General features: G+C 30.3%; 2 protein-coding genes across 5 annotated transcripts in view; one reads left to right on the top strand and one right to left on the bottom strand.

Annotated features, from left to right (window-relative positions):
* The window catches only part of LOC134720248 (mitochondrial inner membrane protease subunit 2-like), a 45,563-nt gene extending 40,168 nt beyond the window's left edge, over nucleotides 1–5,395 (bottom strand). Inside the window, exon 1 of one of the 3 annotated variants that reach the window (XM_063582825.1) lies at nucleotides 5,373–5,395. The gene's annotated coding sequence lies outside the window, so the exon portion shown is untranslated. Of the gene's footprint in view, nucleotides 1–4,543; nucleotides 4,678–5,372 lie in introns of those variants that run through there. The other 2 variants (XM_063582824.1, XM_063582823.1) reach the window with 2 other exon arrangements.
* LOC134720222 (mitogen-activated protein kinase 14-like) lies at nucleotides 4,763–26,020 on the top strand. Of its 2 annotated transcripts, none has more exons than XM_063582821.1 (12): nucleotides 4,763–5,030; nucleotides 7,519–7,648; nucleotides 11,237–11,295; nucleotides 11,545–11,656; nucleotides 12,485–12,514; nucleotides 13,037–13,084; nucleotides 15,131–15,245; nucleotides 15,729–15,800; nucleotides 18,613–18,692; nucleotides 20,035–20,113; nucleotides 20,835–21,008; nucleotides 21,642–26,020. In XM_063582821.1, exons 1-12 carry the CDS (start codon nucleotides 4,909–4,911, stop codon nucleotides 21,680–21,682), a joined length of 1,062 nt encoding a protein of 353 aa, XP_063438891.1. In that variant the 5' UTR covers nucleotides 4,763–4,908; the 3' UTR covers nucleotides 21,683–26,020. The 2 variants fall into 2 exon arrangements, with proteins under 2 accessions (XP_063438891.1, XP_063438892.1); XM_063582822.1 differs by lacking the exon at nucleotides 13,037–13,084 and adding an exon at nucleotides 12,954–13,001.
* The last annotated feature ends 520 nt before the right edge of the window (nucleotides 26,021–26,540 follow it).

Below are 26,540 nucleotides of genomic sequence, written 5' to 3'. Positions count from 1 at the left end.
GTTCTCTTAAATCTGACCTAAAAACAAGCATCAACATGTAAACTATCCACAGTCAATGTACCATGATATGAGAGGGTTGTGGCCATATAATCACCATGTAAATTAGATAAGCAAATGCTAATAAAACTGCATACCAAAAAACAATAGCCTAACCATTAGTAGTCCCATCTTCAACTGACTTATTATCACAAACTAAGCAAAAGTTTCAAAGACAATTTTGACCATGGCTAGGGCAATGCAGGGGTTTCAATATCATAAATGTACTATCAAGTATCAACTATACACTGTTTTGTACTACACAGATACATTTTGCTCATTGTTGAGGGCAGTAGGTAATTGTTCACATCTTTGTCTTTAAGTCTTTAAGGATACTGTTGTATTCAAAATGTCAATCACATCACACTTGTTTATGTATTTAATTGTATCTTTTTGCTTTAAACATTGCTGGTCATACAGTTTTTACTCAATAACTGACCACTTTCTTTTCTACAATGGTATAGGTGTACTGCTAGCTATCTTATGTTTAGTCTGGGACTCATAAACCTTTAAAAGGGACTTGAAACTTCTAAAATATTCAAAAATAACTTCATTTTTATGCAGTTTTCTTAAAAACTAGAGGCTCTTAAGAGCCTGTGTCGCTCACCTTGGTCTATGTACATATAAAACAAAAGACACAGATAAATTCATGACAAAATTGTGTTTTGGTGATGGTGATGTGTTTGTAGATCTTACTTTACTGAACATTCTTGCTACTTACAATTATCTCTATCTATAATGAACTTGGCCCATTAGTTACTGAGGAAAATATTTTTCAATTTACAATAGCTCATTAAGGGGTCAACTGACTATTTTGGTCATGTTGACTTATTTGTAGATTTTAATTTGCTCAACATTATTGCCGTTTACAGTTTATCTCTATCTATAATATTCAAGATAATAACCAAAAATGGCAAAATTTCCTTAAATATTACCAATTCAGCTGCAGTAATCCTACAACCAGTTGTCGGATTCATCTGAAGATTTCAGGGCAGATAGATCTTGACTTGATAAACAATTAAACCCCTTGTCAGATTTGCTTTGGTTTCAGAATTATAAGCCAAAATCTACATTTTAACTTATGTTCTATTTTTAGCCATGGCATCCATCTTGGTTGGTTGGTCAGGTCACCACACACATTTTTAAAACTGAATACCTCAATGATGATTGTAGCCAAGTATGGTAAAATTTGGACCTGTAGTTTCAGAGAAGAAGATTTTTGTAAAATACTAAAAATTTACGAAAAAATGGAAAAAAATGACTATAAAGGGCAATAACTCCTTTAGGGGTCGACTAACCATTTTGGTCATGTTGACTTATTTGTAGATCTTACTTTGCTGAATATAATTGTTGCATACACTTTATCTCTATCTATAATAATATTCAAGATAATAACCAAAAACAGCAAAATTTCCTTAAAATTGCTAATTCAGGGGCAGCAACCCCACAACCGGTTGTCTGAATTGTCTGCAAATTTCAGGGCAGATAGATGTTGACATGATAAACAAATTATCCCCATTATTTGATTTGCTCTAAATGCTTCGGTTTCAGAGTTATAAGCTGAAATCTACATTTTACCCCTATGTTCTATTTTTAGTCATGACGGCCATCTTGGTTGGTTGGCTGGGTTATCGGACACATTTTTTTAAACTAGATACCCTAATGATAATTGTGGCCTAGTTTGCTTAAATTTGGCCCAGTAGTTTCAGAGGAGAAGATTTTTGTAAAAGTTAACAACGCAGGATGCTGGACGCCAAGTGATGAGAAAAGCTCAATTGGCCTTTTAGGTGTCTAATCAAAAATTTAAAATAGCCTTCCAAGAGTGATCAAAAGTCATAATTTTGGACTAGACTAAGACTAGGACTATGATAGTTGCTTAGGGACCGTTCAATATTTACCAGATGGATGGGCTGGTGCATTCTAAATATTATTTCATTAAAAAAGTTAATGCCCATCCTTTTAAATTCAAAAAATCTATTAAAAAAGTACTTGCACCTCTATAACTCAAAGACAATCAAAAAGATTTAGTTTTTTTTTTCTATTTTAATGTTTGCAAATTTATGTCTGGAAATCAAACTGGTGTATACATACACAATTCAAAATGTGCTTGTTATTTCCAAGGACTTGTATAGTTATTTCCATATATAAATAGTTTGTGTGTAACAAAAACATACATTTTATTGTTTTCAAATCAGTATGAACATACCTGTCAACTGACCCGTTTTCTGCGGGTGTGACCCGAGATTTTCACAATTCTGAGGGATCACCCGGGACACCCGCCGGGTCATTGAAATCACTCGGGAATTCCGAAAATGAACCGATTTCACCCGTATTTCTTAGCCTTGCGATTGATTTCATAAGTAATATTCTTTTGAAATACCGGCAAATTCGTAATTCTTCCAGGAACAGGAAGTTCATCTAGCTATGTAAACTGTCAATTTAAGTGACCCATTAAGTGCATGGCTTTACTTGACAGCTTTGGTGTCAAACACACTGTTAATTAACACCAATTACCTTAGCTTTAGGTCGTAAATAAATTGCTCTACATTTGTTTACAAATAGAGTTAGAGTTATTTCCCCTAATTTGTCACCTTTCAAAATTATTCCTTATATTTACGTTTTATGGGTGAAAAAGATAAAATGATAAAAAATTTAGAATTCAAATACATTTTGAAAAAATAACTTTTCATTATTTTAATACTTTTATACAATTTTAAAAAAAAAAGTTGAAAATTATTTTTTACATTTATACTGCCTTTAACTGTATTACTATATTTTATCTTAGTCTAATTTCCTACTTTGCTTATTCTAAATTATTTAAATTACCACACGGTAAAATTATAAATTATTTAATGCCCAAAAAGGCGCAAGCCAGGGCCGACCGTGCAAGGGCTGTATAGCCAGTCAAGATCGTTAAAAACTTCCATTTGTTGTTGTTTAAAGTACCTGTTTGAGCCAATAATGTCAACCACTTTAAATTACAATTGAAAAAAAATTGTAGTATCTGATAATTACAAAAGGTAAAGAACATAAGAATGTGTTACACAAATGTAATAAAATCTTTAAAAGTGCAATGAAATAATAATTAATAAGAATAAAATGACTTAACCAAGTGAACATGCATTGATGTTTTGGTATCTTCCATATACATAATAAGAAAATGTACCATTAATACTGAAATTCAACTCGAAAAAGTTCGTACGCGTTATGACCTGAGATGTGATTCTTCAATGCAGGTCATGACCTGCATTTTCATCGTCATAGGTTGACAGGTATGTATGAACAAAATATGAATATACATGTATAGATTTAATTTTACATGTACAGCCTCAGATACAATACCAAAAATAAAACTCAAGACATAAGACATAGCATACTATTATACATCAGCCAGCCATTCTTAGAGGCTAAAAGAAGTGCTAACAATATTCATGCAAGGCAAAAAACATATGAATAAAATATTAACCTTAATATCAAATGTACTTAGATTATACTCTTCTGAATTCTGAGGTAATTTTAAATTTGAAGCAGTTTAATGTATCTCTTCTTATGTCTTTGTTCTAAATTAAATAATTGAGGGTCACCACTTTTTCCCCTTTTGTGACCATAGGACATGCTGATTTATTCAAACTGTTGTTAACAATCCAAATAATTTATTAACTAAATATCCAATCGGTATTCAATTTTCAAAATACCCTATTAATCTAAAATAAAGGAAACACTTTAAATTAAGGGGCAATAACTCTTAGACTTCAGCTAACATATTATCTTATGCTGAATAACTAATTATTGTCTTAATAACAGAGCATGTTTATATTTCAAATAATTTATGTCCCTTTATCTATTCTCCTTTCCAAGAAAGAAAGAAATTATAGTCTTTTTAAAGCAATTTAGGAAGACATGTTTTTGAATTTGATGCAGCTTTTTTTTCTTACATATTAATTAAATTCCAAGTTTTGACAGCAATACCACAAAATTCAAAACAACCTAGTATTTTATAAGATCAATATATAAATGAAATAGCTGTAAATTCATATGAAAATCCAAGCAGATTTAAAAAAGTTTTAAAAAAACCTAAAGATGACTATCTGGCATGTCTGGATTCAACCTGAACTGAAACTTTAGCTCTTTCTTTTTTTAACCTATTTAGAAATTCCATAAAAATGACACTAATACCAAAAAGTTCTCCCCCATCCAAATATTTCAAAGAAAAAAGTGCCTGCCCTGCCCCATTTTGCACTGGCCCATCCATCTGATGAATATTGAACGGTCCTTAATAAAATATTTGGTGCCTTCAGAGACATATTTTTGTATTATATGTCTCTCTGGTTAGTGGTGTCTTTAAAAAGTGTGTCAAAAATATTAAAAATAAAAATATTTATAAATAAAATTATGGTTTCAATTTGTCAGTGTTTTCATGAATATTGTCAATGACATTATTTTTCAAATCTTTATAAATGCAGGTAAATGCATCTACAATTAGTAATAGTATGTTTAATTTTTGCACCTTTCTGTTAATCAAGCCTTAGGTAAAGCAATGACCCTGCAGTTTACAATATTTGGATCTTTTCAGCAAGGGTCAAACACCTACAAAATTAAACATCTTCAAAGTGTTTGATTTTCGCACCGCCGCTCCTATTCTGCACTGTTGAACTCATATTACTTCCCTTATCGACCACTCAAATAATCCGGTTTACACTATTTTCCTACTGATTGGGCATAGGATCACATTCATCCGCGTCAGACTGAAGCTTGAAACTATTCCGGAAGCAGTGCCTGAAATTTTGCAAAAAGTAGACTGGGTTTTGCATCTAAACAAATATAAAAAGAACACCTGCGAACAAAAAGTGTTGCAACCTACAAATGAACTAAATGTCTACCCTTCATTTAAAGGACGGATTTTATAAAATCGAATTAAATAAGACTATCTGGGAAGTTCCACAGCGATACCAACTTCTGTCCCCTGTAGGGGCTGGGGCCTACGGGCAAGTTTGGTATGTATCATCTCGTTGCACAAGTGGATATTTGTTTGCAATGCAATATGTGCAATCATTTGCTGTGAAAACGTAAATTTTACATACTGTTTATCCATTTTTAAATGAAATTAAACAATGAAAATCTGCTTCCTGTTTACTTGGTTTCAAGGTTGCATTGTGATCAACATCCGACAAAATACTGAAATAAAGGGTACCAATCATGCAGCTGGTGTTAGAACATAAACATTTCGAATAACTGAATAAGTTCAAGCTGAAATTTTCAAAATTTACGTTGGAATAACTAATTACTGCTAACTTTTCAATACCTTAAGGGGTATTTAATCATTTACATGTACGTACATTTGAACCTATTGCATCTCCTCTTCATGTCATTAGTGTTTTGTTTCAAATCTTTTTGTGGTTTTTAATGATTATATATGTCCTTAAATGTATTTTTAGCTTATTTGAATTCCATATTCAATGTATTTAGTTCATGATATTGGGGATTTCAAGTGTCAGGTGACTCAGGTCCATTTAAGCTATGGGGAAATCCCTCAAAATCAGGAAAGTTGGCAGGTTTCAAAAGTTTTAGACAAGAATGTATATATGATCATATTCATATACAAATATTTCAGATTTTGTGTGAGGTTTTGCAAATGTTGACATGGTATCATTACATGTACAATGTATTTGATAAAGATAAACTGTGGAAAGTGAAGTAAAAGTGCTTTTATTACAATTTTTAATCTGTCAAGTTTTGGATACATTAATTAATATTTCCTGAAGTATGAGTTGTTGAAAGCAGACATACAAATAATTGGAACAATGAATGATTTTGAAGATTTGTTTCATGAAGTGGTAATGCATAATATATCATGGGTATTTCCACATAGATACAAGGCTTTAAAACTGATTGGTTTTGGAGCCTTTGGATGTGTTTGGTAAGTATTTACAAATGTAAGGCCTCAATAGAACCTAATGCTGAAACAGGCCAGGTTGAACTGATATCATAGTCCAACAAATTCAACTATTTAAATTAATGTCATGAACATGTACATGTTTAGGTTTGTTACATTTTATACATGTACCTTTTCTTTTTTTTTTATCAAACTACTGTCATGACTGTCATGAGATAAAAAAAAGGGCAAATTATGACTGATGCATGTTTTCTATGGTTAAAGTCAATCAGAAACTGAAAGATTGAGTTTTATTTACAAATGTTTGTGTGCATGAACATTAATTTTAGCAAAGTATAAATTTTTTAACTGCAAATTTGTAATAAATAAGATCTCTACATAATCAGTCAGAGCTCAGACATAAATAAGTCTGAATCTGCTTTTGACTTATAGAGGTCTAAATTTGTAAGTTTTAGGAGTTGTCTCCCTTTAATGCAAGACAAAATACAACTTAAATAAGTCAAATATTGTTAAGCAAGAAATAATTGACCAGAATCAAAAAGTTGCAAATATCGACTCCTACAAGTCGATTAGTTACCAAAATTGGTTAACTTCAAGACCCACGCATACTTATAAAAAGGTCATGCATCTAAATCAAATAATGACAACATTGATAGCCAATGTCTTGTCTTCTAAAGAAAAATATGAATGAGAGTCTAAAAAATTGGGGATCATGTTAATTAACCTTGCAATGCAACCACCTGGATCCACACTTAATGAGGTAAAACAACTGTGTTTAGTAAGGATGTTCAATAAGATAATTAGATATAGATAGATCAAGTCAATGTGAACTCTCAGACAAGTTTTAACTGTCATAGGTGGTGTAGTTTGGCCACCAAGTCAAGTTAAGTTTTTTCATCAACACGAATAGACCTAAACAAGTCTGTCATTTTGTGACTTAGATAAGTCTAAAATTGAAAACACATTTTTATAAAAAATACATGTTTTGACTTTTCTAAAGTCAAAAACAGAAATAGACTTGTTTATGTCTGAGCTCTGACTGATAATGTGACATGTATATCACTGTCAGAACTAGACTGTCAGAACTAGTATATATTTGTTTAGGGGCCAGCTGAAGGACGCATCTGCGTGCAGAAATTTCTCGCTACATTGAAGACCTGTTGGTGACCTTCTGCTGTTGTTTTTTTATTTGGTTGGGTTGTTGTCTCTTTGACACATTCCCCATTTCCATTCTCAATTTTATATGTAAATTATATTTAAAAAACATCTTTCTGGTAACGTATACGTAAAATATCAGTATTGATCATGTTGATACTGTTTTATACACTTTGATTCAATTTCCTGTCTTTCAAAAGGTAACACATGAATATGGCAGGGTTGTAAACCATAGTGTTGTCACCTCCAATCATCAGGATTCACAATGACTTGCAGTAAATGAAGACTAACATGCATGAATTTTTAATCAAACTTGAGTGTATTGTACATTGTATCTTCATTAAGCATGTAAAAAACACGGCTTAGCTGAGCACTTTTTTGGTGAACATGATGTTTTTGAAGAGTCCAACATTTATAATTCATGTTCATTTTAGCTCGGCCCTCGACACACAAACCAATATTAAAGTTGCTGTAAAGAAATTAGCCAGACCCTTCCAGTCAGTCATTCATGCCAAACGTACTTACAGAGAAATTCGTATGTTAAAACATATGAACCATGAAAATGTAAGTATAAATGTTATTGATGCTGAATGTTCTGGTTATGTATGACTTATGTATTTTGAAATTTATTACTAAATGTATATATGTGAATTTTATAATAAAACATTTGTAAAAGATAAGTGAAAGATACATAAAGATACATAATAGTAATAGAATACATATAACACAACCTGCTGTTGTTTTTACATGTATATGTGAATTTTATAATGAAACATTTGTAAAAGATAAGTGAAAGATACAAAGTCCAATTAGATATTCAAACTCATAAGTTTAAAACAAACCCTGACAATGCAGTGGCAACAACACAGAAAACAACCTTAAGAGTACTAGTATACATATAACACAACCTGAAATACAATGTACTTACAACTGAGCAACATGGTACATGTACATGTTTTAGTCCTGAATGTATCTGAAAATGGAATCCATAACAAGTTTCCAGTAAATTCTCGACACTTTTTAGGTATTGGAATAGATAGAGCAAATGTTACATACACATGACCTTACAGACTATCGAGACAAATACACAATACACATTTCCATTGTCATAGTACATTTTTAGGCAGTTAAGCTGCCTTATGCGAGCACCCTGGATTTGTGTGCTACCCAATAAATGCTGTAATACGTGCCATTGTTATCATCTAGCTGGCTACTATATTATTTATAACTTATTGGACAGTTTTTTCATACTTTTCATTCTGGATTACAAAAAATATGACCAGAAAAACCTTAAATGATCGTCGATTTTCCCAAAAGTTTTGAAGTTGCACATGGGAAGTAGAGCACATTAGGAATCCTTATGTAGTTTATTATCCCCTGAGCTTTTGGCTAAGATGTCAAAGAACAAATGTATGAAATATTTAATCGCCGAAATCTCTAAAGACAAGTAGTTAAGATTTCCCAAATTGCAAAACTCGTAGGAATATTGTGTCGTCAATACATAGTCAACTACGTATATAAGTTCAACTGATCACGCTGTTGGCGGCAATTTTGAATTAGAAGACGAAATTTTCGTATCTTTTTAATTTGGCCGCAGGGGTTCAAATAAGCGGTGGTCCGGGGTCTGTGACCTTCCACTTTTGCAGTCGGACTTTCTACTTAATTACTAGCTACGCCCGACGGACCTTGAAAGAAAACAAAAAATAACTTTACAAACATTTTTACCAAAGTTTCCTAAAAAACGATCTCAAACTTATTTTCATCATTACTATTCATGACAGCGATGTTCAGTTTGTTCAACCGCTAGCTTTATACAGAAAATCGATGATAAATAATGTGTAAATCCGAGTAAAATCGTATCTCACTTTCTGTCAAAAACAACATTGTAAACAAAATGGCTGCCGCGAATTACAATATCGGATCCGATTCCAGAAGCGGATAAGGGTAATCCCGGGTCTTGGGGCTATCAACTAAAAAAATCCAGACAGGTGACAAAATACAGCTACAATGTATGCATGGTAAATAAATATAAACACTAGAATTGAAAACCAAAATTGTTTAAAAGAAAGAAAAAGCAGAAAATATTTTGTACACCAATTTTAATGTCAAAATCCAATACAAGTGACAGCTGGGAACAGTTTATCTAACAATATATATGTTCCTGGTAACAGTATAATTTTTTTTATCAGTGATAAATGTTGGTAATGCATGTTAAATGCTTTTCAAGTTAAACATTACTGCAATTTCAAGGGGTATTTTTTTTCTTCTCAATTTTGATAGGTCAGTTAAAATAGCTGGAAGTTTCTTATATATAAAAAAAAATGTGGTATGATTGCCGATGAGACAACTATCCACAAGAAACCAAAATGACCAAAACTTGAAGATCCCCACCCCAAACAATATATATTCATGTATGGGACAATATAACAAATCATATGAAATATAGGTGGAGTTCGTGGGGCCACTCTACCCCTTTCTGTTTGAGAATTTATAATGGTTGAGATCCACAATCTTAAACAATATATATTTATGTATGGGACAATATTACAAATCAAATAAATTATAAGGGGGTCCCTATGGTCACTTTACACCTTCATGTTTGAGAACTTGGAAAATTTTGAGATCATCACCCCTTAACCATATATACTCATGTATAAGACTACATAACAAATCAAATGAAATATAGGGGAAGTCCCTGTGGTCACCCTACCCCTCATGTTTAAAAACTTTAAAACAGTTAAGATCCCGTACTCTAAATAAATGAAATATAAGGGGAGTCCCTGCAGTCATCTGATTGAGAAATTGGAAACCGTCGAGATCCCCACCTTTAAATTAAACCATATATATTCATGTATGAGAACTAATCAAATGAAATATAAGAGAGTCCTTATGGTCACCCTACCCACTCCTGTTTGATACTTAGAAACAGATGAGACCCCCACCCCTCAACCATATATATTCATGTATTGGACAATATAACAAATCAAATGAAATATAGGGGGTCGCGATCCCCACCCATAAACCATATATATTCATGTATGGGACAATATAAAAAATCAAATGAAAAATAAGGTTAGTCCTTAGGGTCACCCCACACCCTCTTGTGTGTGTTTTGAGAACTTGTAAAAGGTTCAGATACCAACGCCTAAACCATATTCATTCCTGTTTTTCATTTCAAAATGATTGAATGACATACATGGTCAATCTCATAGGCGACACCATAACACCTGTTATTTTATTCCAAACTTAGACTTCATGGACTTGGGGGTGAAGGTGGGAGTCATTTACATTTACTATGGACAGGTCAGTCAGACCTCACCATTGATCCCTGTAGTAGTAAACATTTTTCTGATTTGTGTCTCATAACTTTTGTACTGTAAAATACAAACTCAGTTTTCTTTCAAGGGAAGCAAGTCCATTCATACTTTTACAAGCTTGTACTAAAGTCAACTTGAACTACTAACAGTCAACTAACACGAACAATTACGCTCAACTAGAAGAACTGCAATCATTACAAATTTGTACCACTGCTGACTCATGAAAGACTCATGACCATTCTTGGTCATGTGTGTTGCTATTAGTATTAAAAACCTTGATAAAATATGAATTATTTGCCTTAATGTTTAATTCATTAAATGAACATCAATGCACAATTATATATGAATGTTTAATGTTTGTTCTTTTAATAAAATTGAGAATGGAAATGGGGAATGTGTCAAAGAGACAACAACCCGACCATAGGTAAAAACAACAGCAGAAGGTCACCAACAGGTCTTCAATGTAGCGAGAAATTCCCGCACCCGTAGGCATCCTTCAGCTGGTCCCTAAAAAAATATATACTAGTTCAGTGATAATGAGCGCCATACTAATTTCCAAATTGTACACAAGAAACTAAAATTAAAATGATACAAGACTAATAAATGTCTGAGGCTCCAGACTTGGGACAGGCCCAAAAATGCCTTAAATCTTTAAAAAAAAAAGTTGAAGCAACATTGCCACAGTTTTCATACCGGTAATTGTGTTTGCCTTGGTTTTTGGTTAACTGCCTACAGTGCTTACAGCGCTTTGATTTTTACATTAATCATTCTTCAAGTAATCCATGCATTCTGTGTACTGTTAAATAAACTGACAAACTGCTTTAATATTTTCCAGGTTATAGGTTTATTAGATATTTTTACACCAACTTCAACGTTGGAAGATTTCAACGATGTGTAAGTATGTGTGGGAGATAAATTATTTGACAGAGGAATTTGTTGAATGTATTCTTTTAATACTTCTTAACAATGCATTAGATTTATCTTTTTAATTTTCGATGATATATATATTTAATAAGTGGCAAGTCTACTCTACTTTTTGAATGGATTTAATGAAATGAACTAGAGATAACAGCAATGAGATGACTAGAAGAAGTAATATAACACTATATTCATGATATTTATGATAATCTTGTCTATTTTCAGCTACCTCGTCAATACCTTAATGGGTGCAGATCTTAATAATATAATAAAAACACAAAGACTTAGCGATGATCATGTACAGTTTTTAGTTTACCAAATTCTTAGAGGACTGAAGGTACTCAAATATAGATATTTTTAGATTTTGACACTCATTGATCAATTTAAAAAAACAACATGTGGTAACTGCAGGTTAGAACTTTTAAGAGAATTTTACATTCTTATTGATAACATTTAATTAACAGCTGACATTGAAAAACTCACAAACCAAAAGACCTTCAGTGGTGAGCATTTTATCTATTTAACAAAGGATAAAACCACAGTTATGTAGTTAATTTACTGTTGTAGTTGTTTAGGTTTCATACTGTGAAAGCAATACATGATGTATGGTGCAGAGATTATGAAAAAGTTGTTGAAACTAAATATTGTATATTTCTAGAAGAGAACGGAGAGGAAAGCTAAAATAATAGAATGTAAAAAGTCATTTGAATAAAACTCAGAATCACAAAAATAGATGGCAATAATCAGTAAACAAAGAATTACAAAACATTCATAAAAATGGCAAACTATATTAAATAGGAGATCTTTGACAGTAGAAACTTCAAACACCTGTTAAACTGTATACTACATCTATGCTAGCCCTTATCTCAGATGAGGGACGGGGGGGGGATGACATGACAGTTATCTGAATCTAAACTTTGAGTCTTTATGTAAGTTTTTTTTTTTGTTTTCATAGTAGTTCGTAGAAATCCTCTACAAGTGTGCTCTTGAATGATAGCCTATCCTATCCGGATTATATTTACATACAGAGATCAAGGAGATCTACAGATTGAACTGTAATATTGAAATGTTTGGAGTATAAAAGATTTAGCAATCACAGACATGTTGATGATTATGTAGCATAAATTTGTAACTGTTTATTTATACATATTTTTCCCTTTTTCAGTATATACATTCAGCTGGAATTATTCATAGGGTAAGTGTTTTGCTCATACTAAAGATATAATTGAAGATGGTAGATTTCAATCTGTTAATTGCACCAACAGAGGAAAAATCTAAAGTTATTATACTAATTTGTGGTACTTTTTAAACTAATACTTGAGAAATGCTGTATCGTTTTAATTTAAAAAAAAAAAAAAAAAGATTTCAAAGCAGATATTAAAGCAATTTGTAGGACTTTTCACTAATTTTATTTTAAAATTAAAAGTTACCCATTTGTTGTACATTTACATCTTAATTGAATGATCATGCTTTTTAAAATTGTAATGCTTGCCAATTGTTTAGTGCTAGATAAAAATGGCTGCAGATTTTCACCTGAGATCAGTGTCAGACATCTAAGAACAGCTGTTTTATGTTATTGTCATTCATTCTTTTATATAATATATTTGTTTTATGTAAAATCTTATCATTGACAGGACATGAAACCGGCTAACATTGCTGCTACTGCAGACAATTTACTTAAGGTAATTAAAATACTTTCTGTTACACTTTATTGTAGGACTTAAAGCCAAGTAACATTGCAGTTAATGAAGACTGTGAACTGAAGGTAAAAACTATGTCAGTGCGATGTTTCATCCTTGCCTGTAACCATGTGTTTTTGTACGGTACATACTTTCCTTCACTCCTAAGTATCCTGCTTAGTATATTTAGTTTCACTAAGCAGGATATTGAGTGAATTATTGTTTTACTATAACTTTTCTACCTGTTAGAGTTAGCATGAATATATTAAAGGTGTGAGGTTTTCACTTTAAATATTATATTTAAGATACCAAATTATCTATAATACACTAGATAATTTTTCAAAGCATGTTTATTATACCACCTTAACAACCTTGACCACTTTATCAATGAAAAATGACCAGTACAAATGTCCTGGGAGTTATTCAATTTCAACCTTTTGATTAATTAATGAAAAAAATTAACAGATGTCCCCTCAGATACATTTATTCTTAGTAAATTCAAAATCTATAATTTTGTTATCTAAAATAGCAACTAGAGCATTCTGTTCATATATAGATATTTCTTATTTATATTAATTGTTGCTTGTTTCACTTCCAATGGCATATATGAGGGTAGTAATTGGGGTCCCTTCGTGACAAATAACTGTAAAAATTCTTACCAAATGATGTTAACAGTAAAAAAAAAATTAGTTCATCAGAATTAAATGTACAGTTTCTTTTAGACTATAAAAAAATCAAATGATTTTGACGTTTCTCGTAAAAAAAATCCAAAAAAAATGCTAACCATTATTTGAGACCTCTGACAAATCATGATAAGGATTTTTTTGACAAAACACAGTAAAATTTTAATCAATTTGATGCTACTGGTAGCTGAAAATGACTGATGGTAATGGGCATTACTACCCTCATATATTTTATGAATATTTAGCATGTGTCCATAATTTTGTTCAAAACAGCCTTGAATAAATTAGAATGAGTAATGTTAATAGAATTGTTTTTGTGAAGCACTGAACAATGATGAACAACAGTTGTAACTCTGTTGTCTGTTTGTAAGTTGACATCAGGCGTCCCTCTGAATATGACTTCCATGAAAGCCTATAAACAATCTAATGTTTTAAAAGTAACTAAGCTAACTGAGTATTGCAACTTTGATAACAATGGGAGTATATAGGTTTTAAGTAGGAATACAGTTTCTCGTTGTTGTCTTGGAAATATGTTTAAATAAATCTTCCCCTTAACTTGTTTATCAATTGAAATAAAAAAAAAAAATGGAATGCAGTGTTATTATGGATTACTACTGGCTGACTTAGATTGTTACTTTACTTAGATCATCCTTCTTATATATGACAGATATAAGCACTAAAAATGGTTTAAGAAATATAAAGAAAAAAATTCTTTAAACTTGCACTAGCTAATTATTTTCCTCTGCAGTGAAACTGTGCAAGGAAAATATAACTGCACCTGTCTAGATTGTAAGCACATTCACATCTACATTATCCTAGGTTAATATCTGCAATGGCTAAAACTAATCTAAAAAATCAGTGCTGATCAATTTAGTTATAGAGTTATACTCCTTGGTAATGTAAATTGAATGGACAAACTGCATTAGCGCTCTTCAGCCCATATTTTTTCTGCTATTATATGTCAAACTTACCATGGATAGTGATGTTGGATAAGAACAAACATTTCTTTTATAGCTGCAATCAAATACAGAAATTATCTACATTTATTATCAGGTTCACAGACACTAAAAATTTCACACAATTGACACTTGTTTGTTTTATGTTGTCTTTGTTGTCTCCTGTTTGTTTTAATATATGGATGCCTTCATGAAAAAGATTCTTCTAAGATCTAACGATGCCTTTTAAGGTGTTATTAATAAATGTGTGCACTGAAAGATTTGAACAGATTTAAGTTGGTAAGTAAACTGAAATTACTTAGATTATAGTTTATTATTACAGTGTTAGTTACTAAATTGTTGGTAAAATATTGATTTCAGACATGTATATAAAAAAATATAAGAAATATATATGTATCAAAACTTGCAATTTGCATCTTAGTAAGATTTGATACTACATGTAATACAATTGTTGAGAAGACAATTTTTATGTGACCCTTATGACTTTTTACAGATCTTAGATTTTGGTCTGGCTAGACATACAGAAGATCAGATGACAGGTTATGTGGCTACCAGATGGTACAGGGCACCAGAAATTGTATTGAACTGGATGCATTATGGACAGACAGGTATGCATTATATATATTTGTATATAAGCTGGTTATTATCATCCATTGTTAGCATATGCTTGACCTATTGGTATTCAAGTATTGTTGAATAAAAACACACACTCTTAATATATGAAATCTCTTATAACATTTTTTCAAATTATATGATGTTGTAACTGACTGATATGATATTGTTTAGTTGGCAATAGAGGGGGTTATGGTCTCACCATATTACCATCCAACAACTAGAGATCAGTGTAGACTCTTCCATTGATTTATTGTTGCTTCCTTTGCCTTTGATATTAGTAAAAATACATATTGTCTTAACCAATCACTTTTAAAGGGGTTTTATTTTTTCAGCCCTTGACTGACTCTTATCCTAAAAAAAAAATTAAAAAAATACATGATTTGTTTATCCAAGATATAATTGATATATGCATATGCCTATAATGACATGGAACATCTCTTTTTTTATTTTTCTACAATTTTTTTTCTCTATTTTAGTTGATATATGGTCAGTAGGATGTATAATGGCAGAAATGTTAACAGGAAAAGCATTGTTCCCTGGAAATGATCGTATCCTTTCTTTATAAGAAACTGTAGTTTGACACATTTCTAAATATTTTGTTTTTTTCAGCATTCCAAAGCTTTATTAACACTTCTGTATGCATAGAAGTTTTTGAAATTTTTTAATAATATTTTACTAACTCTTCTCTAACCATACTTAACAATAACCTTTGCATGTTAAATCTATAAGAATCATGTAATTTGCAGGAATAGTATAAAGTTGTTGGTTTTGAACAATAATCATGATGAATGTTCAGTTAAAATTTGGCCAATCTGTGAAAAAGATGTTTTTATGTGTAAATACTGTGGATTCATTTATTTTCGTGGGTACCAATTTTCGTGGTTTAAGGAAAACTTACATATTCGTGGATATTTAATTTCGTGGTTTTGGCAAAGTCTACACTCATTCCTTTACAAAATTTGTATTTCGTTGAACATTTGAATTCGTTGTTCTCCTGTACCCACGAAATCCACGAAAATTGGTATCCAACGAATATTAATGAATCCACAGTAGACCATTTTAAAGGTGGATTTTAGATTGTCACCATATATTGGTTGTTGTTTGATTAAATAGGTCTTGTATATAAAACAAACTGTCAGAACGCAAGATTTACTATTTTGGAAAGAAGTTCTTTATATATGTATCCTACAGATAAACAAGAGGCTCACTGCTATTTCACCAATTTCCTAGCACTAAAAACCAACTTTGAAATATTGTTAACTATAATTGTAATGTAAACGATAGGGAAGAAAATGACCAAGCATTGTTTATGAATTGACTGTTTTGTTTTGCATAGAATCTTAAATGCATTGAATGTTTATAAAACTGCTATTAAGATTACAATTTGCCATGTAACTAAAAACAACTTTGCTTTATAATAAAATTTAATTCTATAATATTAGTTCACATATATATGCTGTGATTTTGAATGAAAATGCAATGAGTGATAAGACATGTTAGATGTATGATATAGCCTTGATATATATAGTATATATATGTACAATATACCCATCAATCCAACTTCTAGAATTAATTGTTCTCTGTGTCTTGAAAAACTGAATGTGCAGTTAAGCCATAACTGAGTCTTGTCTTCAGTGTGTTCCATACTTGTGCACTAATTTCTCTATAAAAGAGGATTTACACAATATCCCAAAAGAGAGAAAAAAAATCATAACCTTGAACATGTTAAACAAATTTATATATCATTCATGAAGAGCATTTTTTATTGTTCTAAATCAGTTAAAAGATCATTGATTTATCAGCCTCAATTTGACGATAAATCGTGTTTTTTGTCTTTAACATTCTAAGACATTCACCAATTGAGATTAGTACTAACATTAACTGGTACACCACCACAGCATCTTCTTGATAAAATCACTGATGAAGATGTGAGTTACTAACATTATTTGCATGTGGTGTTGTCTCCCCTTTTGTTTGTTATCTCCCTTATGTTGAAAAGCATGAAAATGTTTACAGATTAATTTATTGCTCTTTTTGTTATCTGTTCACTGATTAAGTGTCTTCTGTGACAAGATTAGTTATAATATTTCATTTTTTCCACATCTTTTTTCAAAGTTTTATGTATGATTTTGGTGGAGGTTCTCTCGAATGATTTTTATTCAGTATCCTACAACTATTTTGACTTTTAATATTAGGAGGTATGTAGACAAAATGGATCAAGGTCTGTAGTTAAAGAATACTCTTATTTGGTGTTAGCTGCATTATACATATAGTTGCAATGCTTGCAAATGTGAAAAAAATGCTTTGATAATCTCCATTACTAAGACAATACTGTTTAAATAGAGATTAATATACATGATGTATGTTGTTTTTGTTTTTCATTAAAAATTAATGGCTGATGGATTTAAAACAAATACAAAGTACTACTATATTTTGAAAAACAAAATGTATGTAATTCAGATTTTTGGTTATGACTTGAAGATGTGTGTACCATGTGTTGGTCTGATGTTTTGTTCTATTTTAGAAATGTATTTGAAAAAGCTTGCTTTATTTATTCTAATATAACATTCATTATAATATTATTATAATTGCAGATTAAAAGAAGTTGCATTTTAGCTTATTACTTTGAAAGCTAGAATTATGTGTCTGTATTGTTCATTATGCATATTTGTTTTTTGTATGTATTTCCCTTGTATATAAATTCAAACTGATCAGAACTTTCAATATTTAACCACCTGAGAACAATCAATGTGTTCTTAAAATGTTTTCCAAAATCTGCTTCAAGTTTTCAAAGTTCAACAGAATTAGAAATGCAAGAAAATTTTGTCGAGCTTGCAACATTTTGTAGTGTAATCTAGATACAGCACTCATACATTCCTAGAGGGGGGGGGCAACATTTTAGATTAAGTTTGTAGTTAAAGATCCTCTCCCTTAAAGAAGCTTTTTTTATGTCCAAAGCAAAGTATCTAAATGTTTTTTTCCGCCATATTTTACTGATAAAAGGGACATCATTTAATTGGGAATAAACATTCTGGGGTTAATGTTTTTTTAGACATCAATAACTGTGTCACATGATATTTTTGCTTAAGCTTTCAAAAGATAGAAAGATAATGGCTGAAGAAAAATTTAGAATTATTTTTTCCACTTTTCTGTTATATACTCATAAATAGACATTACCCATTTATACTGACAGCATCCATGGCTTGCCAGACACCATCTTTTTGGATATAGGTCAATTATAATTTTGCATTCACAAATTAAAAAATTATTGCACACGAATTTTGCAGTTTGCTTACTGACTCTAAGAAGAAATGAGAAAAAGAATAAAATTATTTTAAACTGTCCTTAACAGAGTTTTAGATATTGATCAGTTAACAAGAGTTCTGTCCCTTGTTGGAACTCCTAATCAAAAACTGCTTGACAAAATATCTAGTCCAGAGGTAAGAATTGTCTTCTTGATCTAGAGATTAAAATAAAATGCTCTAACATATAAAAATGCATGGATGTGTATGAATTTATAATTGAATATTACCAATGTTGTATACATGTATGCATTTTGATGTACTTTTGTAGTCGAAAATAAAAAATGTTACAAAAAAAGGGCAAAAAAAACCTGACTTATTATTGTCAGACTGAATTTTTTTTGGGGATTGGTTACAAAATTCCACTTGACACCGTATCCCTTTAAAACTTAAGATTTACAGAAACTTCATAAATTTTGTATTTGGTTTGAAGTTCTCTATAGTCGTTTATCAAACATGTAACTGTGTTGAGAACCTGAAATTTTAAGTAAGATGTCATAGTGGAAGAAATTAATATTTGTATTAAACCTCCTGGGGGAGGGGGAATTTATAGCCCCTCTTTAAGAAGCTGTTTGTAAGATGAGCAAAGTATATAGCTACTATTGATTAATGAACTCAGAATTAGGCTAATAATGCACCATTTGAAATCAAATATGAAAAGTTCAATGTAGTTCATATATATTGTATTCAACCTTGCAAGCAATAACCTTAATCAAGAGGAAAATGTACTCGTGTTTAAACAAGTGCAACAATATTTGGTAGATTCGAAGCGTTTTGGCTAATAGCGTCGTTCGTGCATAATAAAGATCGTAATTGGGTGAGACACTCGACAATGTCCTGTAAACACACTCCGCCGCCGGCACATATATATATAGGAAAGATCTGATGAAAAAAAAAATCAACTTTTTAGTGGCAGTTATTTCCCTTTATCTTTTTTCTACAGGGAGACGGATTAATATAAGGGAAACCTTGTTTCCGAATCCTTTTGTTATATGTTAACACTGTATTTATATGTGTATGCCTGTACATGATTTTTTTCAAATAAAATATGTTTAAAGTAACCTTGCAAGCACACTCTGGCAAAAGAATGAAATATAGAATACATTTTTTCCTCAATCCACAAAAATTGGCACCAACAAAGTTTCTACAGTCTTTTATAACTTGAAAATTTACATATAATTTTAAATATTGACTTTATATATGCAAATGTGTTAGTAAATTAGAATGTTACAGGCATCTTTTACCCTCTTGGTCTCAACTTTTGATAAAAAAAAAAGTGTATACCGGTATATTTTAAAAGATTAATTCTTATTTTAATGACAAGACAGGCTTTAATTTATGTTTGTGATTTGGTCCTAATATTCTATATAAGTTGCAAGTATATAATTATGGGATGCATACTGTCTAAAATATTTCCCCAATTGTAAGACCAGTTTGCAATGAATTATTAATCATGAAATGCTGCTGTGGCTTATTTCAGGCTAGAAATTATGTTGCCTCAATGCCAAAATGGCCAAAGAAAGACTTCAGAGAAGTTTTCATTGGAGCGAATCCTCTTGGTATGTATATCTGAATACTCTTCTTCATAGCTTAGATACCCTGTTCATTTCTTTGACAAAGAAATCTTTGTGTCTACAGTTTTATATGCTAGCAAATCGTTTTTTCTTTTAATAATTTACATTGTACTCAATATGATTGTTTTTGTCCAAAACTCCAGGCTACGAGTGGTCCTTGTGAAGTTAAATCCATCAGTGTTGGACACAGCCAGTCATGACCAAAACCTTGATTGGGCGATTAAAATTGTCAAAAGATGGACTAAAATTTGAACGAAGACTATGGGATTTTTTTTAGGGTTATGTGTTGGGATGGTTTGTTTAAGAATTAAGAACATCTACCGTATTTATATTGCTTTATTGTCATTTTTTATGGCTCAAAATGGGAAAAAAAATTGAGTAAAATAATTGGGCTCCCAATATGCATTTTGGGCATGTGAGGTAAGTTTTGCACTCACCCAAAAAAACATTTTGGCTGGCCCGACTGTCCATAAAAGCACATACAATTGGTTAAGTGGTATTTTCATAAATAAATATTGTACTCATTAGAGATACAAGTTGTATGCAGCATTGATGCACACAAGATGAAAAAAATCACCTGAAACATTTGACAAATGATATACCTATCAAAAAATCATATAGAAAAACAAAAAATATTTTGCAAAACAAAAATTCTTCATCAGTGTCAGTATTTTTCATAATCATAATAAATATGAATTTATTTCAGCAATTGATTTGATGGAGAGGATGTTAGATTTGGATTCGGAGACTCGTATCACTGCAGAAGATGCACTTGCTCACCAATACTTAGCTCAATATTCCGACCCCAATGATGAACCGACAGCAGCACCATTTGATCAATCTTTTGAAAATATGGAATTAAGTATACCTGAGTGGAGGAGTAAGTACTTAAGATTTTTCTGAAAAAGAAAAAACAATTTGATCAGTTTTATGGGATTTATTGTAAATTCAGAAATTATTGCAAAATTTTTATAATTGCAAAAAATGTAAAAAGGTTATAATCGCAATAAATTAAACTCACTTTTGATTTTTATGAGGATGATTACAATTTACCTGGTAACATCCTGCAGCAGTGTTGAAATTGATGAAATAAGAAGAAGTGTCTATAGAATTACATAAATATTAGATTCAAAGTAAATAAAAACAACTATAACTCTTCTACTTTTTATAGAAATGTCAAAATATATTTGTATCAAAATAGATAGCCCTATTTTTTAACATTAGACCTACAATTCTATTTTTTAAAAGCAATGTGAAAATATATTTGCATCTAATGATTTAGGACAGTGCTAATAATGAGTCTTGTGTAGAGGGAAATATGGATGGTGTTCTGAATAATAAGCCTTTGAATATGGACATTAACTAAGTTGTTTCTGTTGGTGCATCACAACTGTATGTTCAACATATTATTCTAATATAAGTCTCAGACACTTGATTTTATGCTTCATATATTTACATAAAAATGTGTTTATCACTTACAATTTTCTATAATGAAGTTTTTTATTTATTTTAGGGAATTGTTATACAGAAGTACAGGCTTGGAATCCTTCCTGAGCTACAAGACAGATGTTATAGATATTTTTATGTATATTGTTAGTTATTGTTAGTCTTCAGAGTGCTGTAAAACTCTGTGATGATCAAACATTTTGTATGATGTTTTCATTCTGTCATAGGGCAGTTACTTAGTGCTGCTATTTCTTCCTAACCATTTAATGCTTTTGTTTAGATATATCAAAATTGAATTTGCATAAAGTTTCATATTGGAACATTTCTGTTGGGTAATTTTTTTTCAGAACAGTATGAAGCAGTTTTTCATTAAAAAAAATGATTAAATTTCATTTTGTTGGAAGTTATAGAACTCATGATCATGTCATCAATTTAAAAAATATAACTTGAAATTTATAAAATTTTATTTGAATAAATTAAAAAAATTAATAGGAAAGGTGATGTTAAATATAAAAGGAAACATCATGTTGAAATATATACCACATTCCAAATATCAAAAACCTGTCAAAGGATAAAAAGACCAGGAGCAGGGAAAGATAATCAATTTGACATCTTACAGGGAGATATAAATATTATAACATTATAACCTTAGCATTGGATTCTTAATGACAGGATTATATGTGTCATGCTGTCATATATATCAGAGAAACTAAATTAGAAATATCCCCTTTTAAAATAAAATATCTTAATATCCAGTTTTTTGTGGTATATGTGTTTTCTACATATTTGAATAGTAAAAAAAAAATTATATACTGAATTGTGAAAAAAATCATGCAATATAATGTATTGTTATTTAAAGTATAAAACTTGAATTTGTATTTTTGTTCTCATTACAGCATTCCAAACTTTGCTAAATATTTGGCTAAATAGTGGCCTTTTTTGATGCTTTTTATAAAATTAAGTTTTGAATTACTTTTTTATGGCATGTTTTGTTTGGATAATATTTTATTTATGTTTTATTTTTTGTCAATATTAAAGCATTTTTTTCTGTCTCTCTTATAGCTTATTGATGCATCATTTGCAACCACTACATTGTGTGGTATAAGCTGCCAATATAGCCTGATTTACAGTATTCCATAAAAAAAAAACTTAAAATTTAAAGTGTCAGAAAAACATACACATTTGTCTAGATTGTTTATGTTAGAAAAAAAGCTCATTTAACTTGTTTGAAAGTAACAATTATTGCACCAGAAAAGTATTTTTGGAAAAGCTGTTTATAATTATTGCGCAATAGTCATTTCATTCTCATTTTATTTAATTTATTCCTTCATTTCAAAAATAAGAAGTTATTTTGGGGAAAGTTATTAATTAGATTTTTGAAATTTGTATGTGTCTATCATGATTGGCAGCTGTAAGCATGTACTTTAATAATTTTCTTTTAAGTGGCAAACAATAGTTTAAAAAGAAAATGTGAAATATTCAGAAATGTTTAATATATTGCATCCTTTGATGTAGACGTATCTTTTAGTTTTGATTGTTTGTTTAATGATTAAGTAATGGTCATAATTTATGTTGCATCTACTAATGTTTGCAAGAAAGCATGATTAAGGTGGTACACTTTCACTTAAATTAATTTGGCTCGTTTAATTTTCTTGAAATTTGACAAAGTATTTACTTTGACCCTTTGACAAAAATATAAAAATTTTAAAATATTTGAACCAACCATTTTATCAGAAAAATTACGCTGGTTATATAGCAGTTTGACAAACACTTATTTTGATCATTGAGAAGCTTAATATTCCTTTTACAGCACAACGTAATTAAAATGTTTAGCTGACTTTACAGAGTTATCTCCCTGTAGTGTTAGGTACCACCTTAAATATCCCTTTTGTATGTACTTTTCAAAAGCTGCCTCAAATTTTTAAATCATTTGTTTATAAAGTAATGTTTCATAAGATAACTTTATTTTCTTCAATATTTGCTTATGTAACTAATCACAAAACTGCACTCTCTCTTTTCAAGATGCTTCATAAGTTTTTTTGTTATTTTTAAGTCAATATTTCTATGTTTTAGACTCATTTCATCATCCTGGTTTTGCATATATTTATTTGCATTTCTCATTTTTAATCCCATTAAAAAAAGTTATCTTACAGTTTATCAGGGAGTGCAATCATTATGAAACCTGATATAAATAAAACTTTCTACAAAAATTTCCTACAGACATGTAATAATTGTTGGAGCAAAATTCATCACGACTCTTTTTATAGTGATTGTATTTGTAAACTAGAGATGACACTTAAGTCTAATGGTATATATTGTTAGTAAGGTTTGTCTATCTGTCTGTTTGTTACACGAGGGGAAGAGGAAGATTTACACATGTTTAATATAATAGTTCAGTTATTGCTGTGCAATTTGTTCATAAAAATTTTTAGAAAATGTGCAAATTTATATGTACCAGTAATCTTTTTTTTCATACCAATACATGCTGGTAGTTTGTAAATTTGTTTTTTAATTATTGAAGCATGAAAATTTTGTTGAAAAGTTTAAAGTGGAAAAGAAGCAGAAATTTAGCATCAAATGCTTAACCTATGTTTAGGAAATATTTTCTCTACTATTCAACAAAAGAATATCACCGTTTACAACAGAGATTGTTGAAAAGATCTTTTTGACATGCATGTCAGCAAAATTAAGAAATATTGCTTGTAGGCACTCAAATATACAGTTCTGAAACTTTTTTTTTTATTAAATAGATAGGACTTTTTCATATGAAGAAGTCATAACAAAGTTGTCAAATTTATGTTTAAACTGTTTATCAGTAAAATTATTTCAATTTTCATGAAAAAAATACTAAAATGAAAAGCTCTAGTGTGTAAGGGATTTACCTAACTCTAAGATAACATACTTCTTTTTAAATTTAGCTTTACCATTTTGAATATTGCCATTATATACCAAATTTAAAAATGCTTAATGAAATATTTCTTTTACTGCCTTATTTGAACAATTTATGATAAAAGTATACAATATGTTTGTTTATAATGTTGCTGTTATGTACATCAAATATATTATCTTAATGTTTATTTTTAAGACAAATACATTTCATTGGGAGAGATGAGTAAATCAAATATCATTATGAATGTTCTTATCTGAAAATGTCTGTAAACAGTCCATTTGCCAATTTCAAATTTGTTTTTGATTTTGTTATTACAAACTTCTTACACAAATTGCTTAACTTTGTCAATCATATACTTCTTCTATACCAAAACAAAATTGGTTTTGAGCACGCAACAATGGTAATAACAAAATGATATATTAAATTTTTAACCAATTTTAAAGGAAAAATACTAAAAATGTGTGGCATATCAAGAAATTAAATACTTTTAAAAGTTTTGAAAATTAGGTTTATACAGTACACATCTTTTTTTTAGTTTTTCTTTGGCAATGAAAAATTATTTCCCTTTTAATGATGTAGAAAACTAGAAATAGATCTCTAATTACAGGGTCAATTACAGGAATTGGCAAATAGGATATTAAGGCTACACAACAGTTAAAAACTAAATGTGTTCATTCTTTTTCCACTATGAACAATATTTATATATGAATATGTTGAAGCTTTAGAGTAATTTTTATATGCTGTATTTGTATTGTAAGAAAGATACAGACATTATTGAATGTTATAAAAACTCTTGTTATTTGTTGAATAATGCACTCTGGTTAGATAAGTATGCAATCTTTTACATTATGGAGGTTCACTTAAGGTGGTACCCAACACTTTCACTAAAATGGCTCGTTTAATTTTCATAAAATTTTGACAAGGTATTTTCTTTGACCCTTTTACAATTTTGAACCAACTGTTTTGTCAGAAAAATTACACTGGTTATGTAGTAGTTTGACAAACACCAATTTTGATCATTGAGAAGCTTATCATTCCCTTTACTACACAACGTAATTTAAAGGTTAAGCTGATTTTACAGAGTTATCTCCCTGTAGTGTTAGGTTCCACCTTAAGATGAATTAATTCCATGAAATACATGTTTTAAAATTACTGATGCATTGAAGTACTTCAAAATCTTGATTGGTTAACAAAAAATATATGTAGGCTTTGCATAATATTGGACAAAGTTTGCATACTTGATAAGCTGATGTGAAAAGTACAAGTCAATAAAACAATGGAAAGAAGACTATCATTTTCAAATATTTATCCTGATTTAATTAGGAACTTACTAGTAAGAGAATGTAATGGAAATTGGAATTTTGAAAGATTTTTGTCATTTATAGATAACAACAATAGTACATTAAAAGTATGTTGCAAAAAAATGAATTGATATGAAAAGCTTAATGGGAATGAAATATCTGTTATTGACAATAGTTCTTATCTATTGATATGCATCGTTGTATTTCTTGGAGAAATAATGCAATTAAAGCAAATAAAAAGAAAAGCCTTTGTTAGATGTTTTCCTTCATAAATGCCAAAGAAAAGATGTAATGAATTACATTAAAATAAGCAAAGTAATTGAAATTTGATAAAGTTATTTAAAGAGTATTTGACCTGATCCCTGGGAGGTCAGCATGGAAGCACTGACTACTGATTTGATTCTACCTGCATGGGCTAACACCCAGTGGTATTAAACCAGTGCTGTATGAATGAAAACTGTACAAACAATTTTGTGCTTCCAAACCACTTTTCTGGATGTAAAACCTGGCAAATATTTATAGTCAAAACGCTGAAATTATCAGGTTATAACTAGAAAGTACAGAACGAAAATAAACTAATGAGTTTTATGTCCCAAGTCAGTAGCCTCTGGTCTTTGTTAGTCTTGTATGATTTTTAATTTTAGTTTCTTGTGTATAATTCGGAGTTTAGTATGATGTCCTTCATCACTGTACTAGTATACATATTTTTTAAGGGGCCAGCTGAAGGACAACTACGGGTGCGGAAGTTTCTCGCTACATTGAAGACCCATTGATG

Source organism: Mytilus trossulus, chromosome 1 (genome assembly GCF_036588685.1).
Source record: "Mytilus trossulus isolate FHL-02 chromosome 1, PNRI_Mtr1.1.1.hap1, whole genome shotgun sequence".
In the NCBI taxonomy this organism is placed as follows: domain Eukaryota; kingdom Metazoa; phylum Mollusca; class Bivalvia; order Mytilida; family Mytilidae; genus Mytilus; species Mytilus trossulus.
This window is presented reverse-complemented; position numbering and strand designations above follow the sequence as displayed.